General features: G+C 38.1%; 1 protein-coding gene across 5 annotated transcripts in view; it reads left to right on the top strand.

Annotated features, from left to right (window-relative positions):
• The window catches only part of DOCK3 (dedicator of cytokinesis 3), a 440,374-nt gene that overhangs the window by 85,713 nt on the left and 342,568 nt on the right, over positions 1-12,093 (top strand). For all 5 annotated transcript variants that reach the window (XM_055135368.1, XM_055135371.1, XM_055135372.1 and 2 more), the window contains exon 3: positions 6,707-6,747. In XM_055135368.1, the coding sequence (XP_054991343.1) occupies positions 6,707-6,747 (41 nt within the window). The remainder of the gene's footprint in view (positions 1-6,706; positions 6,748-12,093) is intronic.

A 12,093-nucleotide genomic window follows, 5' to 3' on the forward strand; every position in this document is an offset into this window, starting at 1 on the left:
AAGCGTGCCTCGGAGGGAAATGGAATAAGTTAGGGAAGGGACCACTAAGACTATGAGAGAGGAAAGTGGTCACCCCGAGGAGGACTGGGTTCTGAAGGGTGGTACAGTGATATGCATGATTAACAGGATTGTAAACCTCAGTGTCTAAAAGGTAAAATACAAACAAAAATAAAAAGTGTCTGCCATAGAGGCAGGCTTGGGGTGTGCGGGAAACTGGGGACATTGGTGGAGGAATGTAGATGCTGGTGAAGCAATTGGTTTTTGAAAATTGTATACCTGAAACTCAATCGGGAATAACTTTATAACTAACAATGATTCAATAAAAAAATTTAAAGAGGACAGAGTTTTTATATATTTCTTATCTGGCCCTTCATCGCTTCTGTCATTATTAATATTTCACACCAGAGGAGTTTATTTGTTATGATTGTTCAACTTACATTGGCAGGTGCCAGTATTATCTAACATTTGTAGTGTATTTTAGGGTTTACTTTTGGTTTTGTGCTTTATGTAGCTTTCTATAACAGTTGATTGGCATCTACAATGTAGTAGCAGAATAGACGAGTTCCTTTACCTATTTTGTCTTTTCCACTTCTTTTTTTTTTAATTGAATCACCATGAGATACAGTTACAAAGCTTTCATGTTTGAGTTTCACTCATACAATGATTGAACACCCATCCCTCCCACCAGTACACATCTTCCACCATCAATGTTCCCTGTATCCCCCCCCCTCCCCCTACCTCTATAGCAGACAATTTCCCCCATACTCTCTCTACTTTTGGACGTTATGGTTTGCAATACAGATACTAAGAGGCTATCATGTTTGGGCCTATATCTACTTTCAGCACACATCTCTCATCCTGAATGATCCCTCCAACCATCATTGAATTAGTAATCCCTTCTCTATTCCAGCCGCCTTCTTCCCCAGCTCATGAGGCAGGCTTCCAACTATGGAGCAGTATTCCTGGCCCTTGTGTCTACTGTCCTTGGATGTTAGTCTCATATTATGTTATTTTATATTCCACAAATGAGTGCAGTCATTCTATGTCTGTCCCTCTCTTTCTGACTCATTTCACTTAGCATGATACTCTCCATGACCATACATTTGTAAGCAGATTTCACGACTTCATCTTTCCTAACAGCTGCATAGTTTTCCATTGTGTAGGTGTACCAATATTTTTTTAACCAGTCTTCTGTTCTTAGGACAAATTCTGGATATTGTGAAAAGTGCTACAATAAATATACAGGTACATATGTCATTTCTGCTGTGCTTTTTTTCACCCTCAGATTTATTCCACTAGATTCTTCTGCTCCCCCCCCTCACCCTTTTGAACAACACCTGCTGGTGCTCAGTACTTATTCCTGGCTTTGTGCTTAGGAGACTAGGTGTAGTGCTGGGTATCTAACTGGGTGAGCTGCATATAAAGCAGCACTTTAACCCTTGTAATATCTCTTCCTTATTCCTAAATTCTGGCAGCTACTGATTTTTATTTTTTTTTTACTGCATATGGCAGTGTTCAGGGATTGCCTCTAGTTCTGCACATTCAGGGATCACTCTTGACAGCTCAACGCATCATCTGTAATGCGTTGGATTAAACCTGGGTCAGTTATGTGCAAGGCAAGTTCCTTACCTGCTGTGCTATCTCTCTGGCCCCAACCATTGTCGCCATGATTTTGCCTGTTCTAGTCATATTGTTGGAATCATACAGTACATTGCCTTTTAAAATGTACTTATTTAGTAATATACATTTAATTTTCAGTGCCTTTTCTGTGTCTTGATAACTTATTTTTATCACTGGATAATATCACAGTGTTTATTAATATGTGATAATTTGTTAGTTTGTAATCTTTCTTATAATATGAATTAACCTGATATAAACATGTATGCAGGTCTTGTGTATATATGTGTTTACAACTTAATTGAATAAGAAGTGAGACTGAAGGATTTTATGCCAACAGTATATTTAATTATTAGGAAAAATTCCAAATTATCTTTCAAATTGGCTCTACCATTTTGGATGAATGAATAAGAGCTTATGTCAGATTCTCACTAAATTTTGTGGTGTCAGTGTTTTGGATTTGTGTCACTTTATTAGTAGTAGTCTTATTGTTTTGGTTTTAAATTACTCAATCACGTGTGATGTAAATAATTTTTTCATATGTTTATTTACCATATGTATATCTTTTCCTTTGGTGAGGTGTCTATTAAAGTATTTTGTCAGTATGTTAATTATTTTCAGTTTTCTGTTAAATGTTTAAAAAATTGATGTAGTATAGTATTTTAGGGATACAATTTCATGCCTCTTGAAAATTTTTTGTATATTTAATTCATCATTTAAGGTCGTATAGAACCAAACATTTTAAATTTCTAAGTTATTTAATGCAGTTAAACTATATATATCAGAGTTAGGTCCAGGAACCCAAAGTAACTGTATTAAGCAAATAAAGTTTAAATATTATGAATAAATATGGACACAATAGTTTGATATTAAAAGTATAGGGTTTTGATTTTTAATAGCAGTTTTAAAAAACCTTTTGAAAAATTGAATTTTTCAAGAGGGGAAACACACTGGCTGTTACTGGTGCTTAGGGATCCATGCCAGGGATCAGACTTGGGACTCCTGCTGCAAAGTCTGCACTCCATCCCTTTGAGCCACCTATCTCACTCTTAAAATAAAATTTTTATGCTCGGATTGTAACAGTGGTTGAGCACTTGCTTTGCATATGTTAGACTCTGGGTTTGACACCTGGTACTGCAGACATTCAGAATTTTTTTTTTATTGAGGTAATTATTGGTTGATCTGAATGTAACTGTATATATGTTTTATGTATACAGTATTTTCATGCTATTTCCATTGCCACAGAGCCTCTCCACGATGGTCCATTTTAGTCTATTTCCCTCTCCTTGTTAACCACAGTTCTGTTACCAGTCTAAAGATTTAAGTGTTTTATTCTCACATCCAAAAGAACAAAAGCAACCAGTGTTGGTGCGGATGTCGGGAGAAAGGGACTCTCCTTCACTGATGGTGGGAATGCCGACTGGTTCAGCCCTTTTGGAAAACAATATGGATGATTCTCAAAAAATTAGAAATTGAGCTCCCATTTGACCCAGCAATACCACTCCTGGGAATATATCCCGGAGAGGCAAAACAGTATAGTAGAAATGTCATCTGCATTTGTATGTTCACTGCAGCAATGTGTACAATACCCCAAATCTGGAAAAAACCTGAGTGCCCCAAAACAGATGACTGTTTAAAGAAACTTTGGTACATCTACACAATGAAATACTATGCATCTGTTAGAAAAGATGAAGCCATGAAATTTGCATATAAGTGGATCAACATGGAAAGTGTCATGTTAAGTGAAATGAGTTAGAAAGAGACGGACAGACATAGAAAGATTGCACTCATCTGTGGAATATAAGGTAACAGAATGGGAGACTGACACCCAAGAATAGTAGAGATAAGGACGAGGAGGTCTGCCCCACTCTTTGGAAACTGGCCTCACATGCTGGGGGGAAAGGCAACTGAGATAGGAAGGAAACACCAAGTAGAGGATGTTGGGAGGGTCCATTTGAATTGAAAGATGTATGCCGAAAGTAGACTATAGACCAAACATGATGGCCACTCAATACCTCTATTGCAAACTACAACACCCAAAAGGAGAGAGAACAAAGGGAATGCCCTGCTGAAGAGACAGGGTGGGGTGGTGGGGGATGGGGTGGGGGTGGTCGGAGGGATACTGGGAACATTGGTGGAGGAGAATGGGCACTGATGGAGGGATGAGTAAACGATCACTGTATGACTAAAATGTAAACACGAAAGTTCATAAGTTTGTAACTGTACCTCACGGTGATTCACTAATAAAAAATTTAAAAAAATTAAAAAAGATTTGAATGTTTTCTTTGAACATTGTTTATACCCTTACTTTTTATAAAAGGACCATATATGGGTAAGTTCATCCAGTAAATGTGTTTCTCCTCCTGACTTCACTTAGCACAATCCACTCCAGTTCTATCCATGTTACAGCAGAAGATAAGGTTTCATTTTTTCTTACAACTGAGTAATAGATTATTGTGTATCTATGTAATATTTTCTTTATTGGGTACTTGAGTTATTTCCAGATCTTGGCTATTGTAAATAGCAGTAAACATAGGTATGCATATATCTTTTAAAATTAGCATTTTTTTGTATTGGGATAGCTACATGTGAATAGAGTTGTTGGGTCATATGGTAATTCTATTTTTAATTTTTGAGAAATCTTCATATTGTTTTGACAGAGGTTGAACCAGTTTTTTCATACAATGAATGAGAATTACTTTTTCTTCTTACCTTTGCCAATACTTGTTCCTGACATTATGATACACAGTCCATTCTTACTAATGTAGAGTGATATGATCTGTGATGATGAATATTTTTTCATGTGCCTTTTGGTCAACTATGTTTCTTCTTTGAAGTGTTCATTTATTTCTACTACCTAAGCCTTTATTTGTTAATTGAGTTTTGGGAGTGCTTTTTTGAGGGGAGGGGCGAATTCCCAAGCAATGCTTAGGGACCTAAGGGTCACTCCTGGTGGTAACTCATGAACAGGGCCAGATAGTTCAATGCTTGGCCTGGTGAGGTAATACTACTTGGGTCCAGAGTGCTGGGAACCACGAGGCCCATTCTAACAGTGCTTAGGAACCACCAGGACCATACCTGGCATTGTTAAGGAACCTCCAGGACTATATGAAATGGTTGTTGGTGAACCATTCAGGGACGGGGATTGAGCCTGGGACCTTGTGCATACAAGATATCTGTTATACACAGTGAGCTCTGTTGCTAGCCCCTTTGTGATACTTTTAAATTTAGATCTTTGTCAGATATGTAGAGTGCCATCCAGGTATATTTAAATTTGGTGCATTAGCCTTGCCAAACATTTGTAACCTCACAACACAGGACATTATTCAAATCTACTTGACCTTGCATTATAAGGTTGCTGCCATATGCTGAGAAATACAAATCTCATGGTACCTAACCGGTCTTCTAGGTGCTATCTATAGCTGGCTTATATATTTTAGACAGTAGTCCTTTATGAGATAAGTCATAAATATTTTCTACCATTCTGTGGCTTGCCTTCTCATTATCTTGGTAGTGTCTTGTGAAGTTTTTTGTTTTTGGGCTACACCTGACTTGGAGCTCAGGGATCACTCTCAGTGGGCTCAGGGGACTATATGGGATGCTGGGGATTGAACCAGGTCAGCCTTATGCAAAGGCAAGTACATTACCCACTGTACTATCTTCCTGGCCCTCTCTTGTGATGTTTTTAATTTTAATGAAGTGTGATATGACTTTAAAGATGTGACTTTCTGGATTTTCCAGTCTGCTTAATTTATCTGTGTATTTGTCTTAAACTAATTATCAGACTCTCAGTTATGATAATTTTAATCTTATATAATCATAAAGTCTGGTGGTATGAGTCATCTATTTTTAATTCCTTCTTTTGAAAATTGTTTTGACTATTACACTTATTTGCATTTACACATAAATTTTAGGAAGAATTGTAAAATGTAAATATATTTCTAGTATATATATTATTATTTATTTGTCTTTTTTAATTATTACGGAATGATTTTACACTTTTAATAGAACTTACCACCCACCATCAAAGTTACTTTATCATCTCACCATCAAAATGATTCCTTTAGGAACAGGACTGTAGCTTAGTGATAAAATACATGCCTCGGATTCAGTCCTGGCACTGCCCCCTCCCACCCATCCCTGACCCCCCACACATATCAGAACGACCCCTCTATCCTTCTACCTAATACACATTAACAGTGTACCCGAGATCCCTGACTCCTGTTCCCCCATTGCTTCCCTTTCTCTTCTTCATTCCCACCTAGATTTATTTTCTTCTTTGTGCTTCTCCTCCCTGTACTCTGGGGTCAAGGACGATCTTGGCATCTCCCCTTTAAAACATTGTATGGAATTGTTTCTTTTATATCCCAGCAGAGAAACTATAGCAAAACTCTGAAAAATTAGATTGAAATTGGGAGAAGTTGTTAGTACGTTTTCCTTTCTTTGAAGGAAAGAAAAGATTATTTATAAAGTATAGTTGAACCTTTTGTTAAGTGTATTAATGCTAAGAGGGACTAAATGAAACAAGAATGTCGAATTTAGTAGCTGTGCGATTAAGATTTGAGGGTAGGTCAGCTAAGTGCAAGGAACATCAAAGGAGACAAAATCTGGACCACTCCCTATTTGCTATCTTATGTAGAGATATCTTGGAATTTTTCTGCCCCTAAATCTTTCATCTGGAAATTTTCATGGACTTGAAGTACATGTCCTCTGAGTTATTATTTTTTTTCTTTTGGTTTTTGGACCACACCTGATCATTCCTGGCAGTGGACTTAATTTTGATACTGGGGATAGAACCTGGGTTTGCTGCATGCAAGTACTTACCTCCTGTACTATCGCTCTGATCTGATTTCTTTTAAACATTGTATCATATTTAGTTGCAAGTATTTTGTACCCTTTCATGAAAATTGGGAATGTTTTGTCTACTCTAACTGTTCTTTTAAGAGTAAACTACTCACAATGAAATCAAATGTAGTGTGCTTTTATCAGAAAGTTTTACATTCATTTTCTTCCTTAAACACTTTTATTATGTCGCTTACAGAAAATAGCAACATGAAGATTTTAATAACCTTTGTGTGCTTTGTTTTAGGTTGGTACAGAGGAGTTTCAACAAAAAAACCAAATGTAAAGGTAATTAAAGTTTATTGTTATATTTCCTAATGTAGGAAGCTACCTAGTATTTTTTGAAATATAAAGAAATTCTTGTTAACTTTTTACAGCATCCCCACTCATTCTTTCCAGTACAGAACTTTATCAGACTTTGTTTCAGGAGTATTAAAATCTTTTAAAAACAGATTATACTAGTACATGGGAAAGTGAAATGAAGTACAAATAAAATAATAGTCAAAATTTTTTGTTTAGTTTTTGTGTGATACTCAGCAGTACTCAGAGTTTACTCCTGGGGAGCTGGAGTTATGTGGTGCTGGAGGGCTGGGGATTGAATCCAGATCAGCTGCATCTTGCTCACTGTACTCTCTTTCCAGCCAATAGACAAAATTTTAAAATGGTAGGGAAGATAATGGTGCTGCTCAGGTAGTAGGGCGCCTGCCTTGCAATGAATCCTTATTCTTTGTGTTTCTGTTTCTCTGTGTTTGATCCCTGGGACCCCTCAGCTAGATGTGGCACCCCCCCCCAATAATGAAAATGTGATTGTAGCTGAAAAATTTATTTGTAAATATATGTTAATATTTGATAAAAATTAAATGGATACATTCTTAGACCTAATCCTTTGAACCATGAGATATTTTATATTAATTGAAGTACACACTGCATCCTTTTAGTAATGTTCAATTATATATATCTGTTCATGCTAATGTGATTTCTTTTTTTAAGTTTTGGATCACACTGGTGGTGCTCAGGGCATACTCCAGGCTTTGTGTGCAGGGAACAGGGAACACTCTTGACAGTGCTCAAGGGACTGTATGTCATAATGAGGATTGAACCCAGGTTTGGCTCTGTGCAAGGAAAACTCCCTGCTCACTGTACTGTCTCTTCAGCTCCCTGTACATAATTGTTGGAATATCAATTTAAGCAACACTTAAATTTTCAGAATAGTCTATAGAGTAAATTTTGCTTATTGTTATTAGTGGCTACTTGGTCAATGGAGTATATAAAACACATTTTTTTAATTGTAACTATAATACCATAATTATCTTTTTCAGTAATGCCTTTGTAAAAAAGTTTCTTTTGCTTAGTTTCTTCTGCTTATTTTTTGTCAATAATCACTGTATCACTGTCATCCCGTTGGTCATTGATTTGCTCGAGCGGGCACCAGTAATGTCTCCATTGTGATACTTGTTGTTACTGTTTTTGGCATATTGAAGATGCCACAGGTGGCTTGCCAGTCTTTGCCGTGCGGGTGAGATACCCTCGGTAGCTTGCTGGACTCTCCGAGAGGATGGAGGAATCGAACTTGGGTTGGCTGCGTGCAAGGCAGACTGTAGGATATCATTGGTTTGTCCTTTCTCCCTTGCCACAAAGAGTTTAGGTTTACCTGGTAATAATCTATAAACATTTTAAGACAACATTGGCATGTCCTGTTCCCCTTGCTACAGGAAGCTTAGGTTTATCATAGTGCTCCTGAGGCACTTCCATTCCACTGCATTTATCTCTAAACTCCTCTCTATGCTTTCTTCTCCAAGCGGTCTATCAACCTTTCCCCCCTAATCAGACTCTGTTAACTTGTAAGGTCAGATTCTTCAGAAATCTATGATTTTATATGTATAAGTGAAATACTACCTTTCTCCTCTCCTTATGTCTTTTGAATAGTTTAGTTTAAAGCAGTGTCCTTTTTGTATGGACAAAGGAAAACAGTCAATATTATGCTTTATAATTTGGGATTTGGCTTTGAATATTATTCATTCCCGGGCATCTGCTTTCTCGACTTAAGCCTCAGTTGCCCTTAGTTCCTAGCACCCCAAAAGCAGGGTCCTGACGAGGGACTGAAGGGACCCAGGGCAAGCTGTGAGCTACCCTCGCATTGATAGGGGCCAGGTCAAAGCGTCACGATTCTTAACTATGAGTTAAGAGTTTGATCATGGACAAATGCTGTCATGGTCCAAAAGCAAAAATGAGACTATGACCCTGCTAGGGATAGGAAAGACTAATCTGGCCTGAGCACTGTAGTCTGAGATCGAGATGGCCCCAAGAGAGCAATTCTATAAACTTAATGTATCTCTTACTGTGTCCATACAAAATGATTAATATTATGAATGCTTATATGTTAGTTGGACAAGGAGAGGAGAAACACACTCATGGGATTCTGCTCTTGGGTGGGTATCGTGCTGAAAAAGAATCTGTTCTGGGAGAAGCATCCCCTGAGGTAAAGAACTTTAACCCTATTGATTGTGACCATACCTATTTGTAAGCCCCAACCCCTCATGCTTAGGGATTTAACTAGGCTGTAAGGGTGGGCTTGGGGGTGCCAGATCTGGGGGATCCAGATCCAGATCCAGATCGAGAGGAGAATGAAGTAGCATGGGGGAGGGAGAAGCAGGAGGAGGATCAGAGGAGAATGGAAATGGGAATGGAATAAACCTTGGAGATTTAATGAGGCTGTAAGGGGCAGGGGTGGGGAGGGAGAAGCAGGGAGAGAGACAGGAGTGTATAGAGAGGATATTGGAATAAATGGCAGTTGAAACTAACCATTCTGGCCCTCATTCCTTCCTTTGACTGCCCTTTGCCATCGACCTCCCTGGGGTGGGGGAAGTGGCGTGAGTCTACTGAACTCGGGTGGCGGGAGAGATAGAGCCCCTTGTGCCCCTTTTTTGTGTTTACACAGCAAATGCCCTACCTGCTTCATACTGTTATTATTAAATATTATTTATTTATTATTAAATAAATATTTATTAAATATCTGAAATTTTAGTAATAATTTTAGTATTATTATAATTTTAATTCAGGATTTTGGGAATTTGACACTTTTTTGATTATATATACCTAGATTCAGTTGTTTTGTAGATCTTTAAAAGACTTGATTAAAAATTTTCTTTTCCTGTTGTTTACAGATATCTTCTTTTTTTTATTTATTTATTATTTATTTATTTATTTTTTTAAAACTTTTTATTAAATCACCATGTGGAAAGTTACAAAGTTCTCAGGTTTATGTCTCAGTTATACAATATTCAAACACCCATCCCTTCACCAGTGCCCATAATCCACCACCAAAAACCCCAGTATACCCCCCGCCCCCACACCCTACCCCCTACTGTATAACTAATGAATTTCACTTCATTTTCTCTTTACCTTGATTACATTCCATAATTCAACACAAAACTCACTATAGTTGTTGGGAGTTTCCACCCAAGAGAGACAGACCTACTACCAAGGAAGCATTTGATAATTAGTTTTCCATTGCTGGAAATGAAGAGATATGTAGCCCCACTGCTACAAGTACATAACTCTCTCTCTCTCTTTTTTTTTTTTTACCTTTTTCCTTTTCCCTTTTTTTTTTTCCCCTGATATCCCTTCCCGTGCCTCATAGTATGGTGTACGCCACGCCGCGTCGGCCAGCATGGGGCTTTTGCTTAGTTCACAGTCCAGAGAGGTGGCTGCTACATTAATAACCTTCAATATTTCAACAAAAACTTACTGTTATTATTTGGAGTTTCCCCCCCAAGTCAGACCTGTTCAAAAGGAATCGTTTCACATTGCTGACAATTATAAATGTTAAGTCGTGCGGACGCTGCCGCATCCGCGCAGTTTTGGAATTCTGTATAAAGTCCAGGGAAAATTCTGCCAGAAATTGCATAGCCCAGCTCACAGTCCCAGTGCATTGCTGTAAGAAGTCTCTGGAATCAAAGTGTTTAGGCGCAGAGGGTCCGCTTCACGCTCAGCAGCTCCGGATTTATCTGGGCCGAGGGCGCAGATATCTTCTATTTATCTTTTTATTTTTATATTTTTATTTTTTATAGGGGTCACACCTTGTGGTACTGGGGATGGCCTGGGACCAGTCTCAGTGATTGTTCCAACTCTTCAGTGTTCGGGGACCATTAGGACTAGACCCATGTTGTACTGGGAATTCAACTCAGGACCTCAAACTTGCTAGGCATCACATGAACTATCTCTTTGGTACCACCTTTTTTCTTAGAAGCATCTTAATTAGTTATACATGTCTAGCCTGACATTTAAATATCAATTCATTGTCATGTGTTTTTGCAATATAAGATCATTAATGATTTTTTTAAATTTTATTCTTTTATTGAATCACCATGTGGAAAGTTACAAAGCTTTCAGGTTTAAGTCTCAGTTATACAATGTTTAAACACCCATCCCTTTACCAGTGCACATATTTCACCACCAAGAATCACGGTATACCTCCCCCTCCCCCCACCTGCCCAGCCCCCCACCCCGCATGTGTACCTGGTAGATTTCATTTTACTTTCACTTTACTTTGATTACACTCAATATTTCAACAAAAAATTCACTATTATTGATTTGGAGTTTCTCCCCTGCTGAAAAGAAAGCATTCGACCTGTTGAAAAGAAAGCATTTGATAATTTGTTTTCCATTGCTGAGAATGAAGAGATATGAGGTCAGGAGGCCGCACTAGCAGCCGCACAGTTTTGGATTTCTGTATTTTAGTATTTTAGTAACTAAGTCCAGAGAAATATCTGCCAGAAATTGCAACATTGTAAGCTTGTACCTCTCAGCTACTTTATATTCCACATATGAGTGCAATCTTTCTATGTCTGTCTCTTTCTTTCTGACTCATTTCACTCAGCATGATACTTTCCATGTTGATCCACTTATATGCAAATTTCATGACTTCATGTTTTCTGACAGCTATGTAGTATTCCATTGTGTAGATATACCAGAGTTTCTTTAGCCAATCATCTGTTTTCGGGCACTCTGGTTTTTTCCGTATTGTGGCTATTGTAAACAGTGCGGCAATGAACATGGAAATGCAGATGTCATCTCTACTATACCTTTTTGCCTCTCTGGGATATATTCCCAGGAGTGGTATTGCTGGGTCAAATGGGAGCTCAATTTCTAACTTTTTGAGAATCGTCCATATTGTTTTCCAAAAGGGTTGAACCAGTCGGCAGTCCCACCATCAGTGAAGGAGAGTCCCTTTCTCCCCACACAAGATCGTTAATGATTTTTAAAATGAAAAAAATTATTTATGATTTAGGTAGTATGGTTTCAGTATTGTTAACTTTTATTTATTTATTTATTTTTGCTTTTTGGGTCACACCTGATGATGCACTCAGGAACCACCCCTGGCGGTGCTCAGGGGACCATATGGGATGCTGGGAATTGAACCCGGGTCAGCCGTGTGCAAGGCAAATGCCCTACCCGCTGTGCTATTGCTCCAGCCCCAAACTTTTATTCTTTTGGTATACAAAATTACTCTATTTCCACCACCATCAAAAACTCAATACCCTGCACTACCATTCTAGTTTCACTTATAATATGCTTCCTCCCTCTCCCTCCCCTTTATTGCTTGGTAATCTGTTTTTTAATCAAAAGCCAAGA

This window comes from Sorex araneus, chromosome 4 (genome assembly GCF_027595985.1).
Source record: "Sorex araneus isolate mSorAra2 chromosome 4, mSorAra2.pri, whole genome shotgun sequence".
Taxonomy (NCBI): domain Eukaryota; kingdom Metazoa; phylum Chordata; class Mammalia; order Eulipotyphla; family Soricidae; genus Sorex; species Sorex araneus.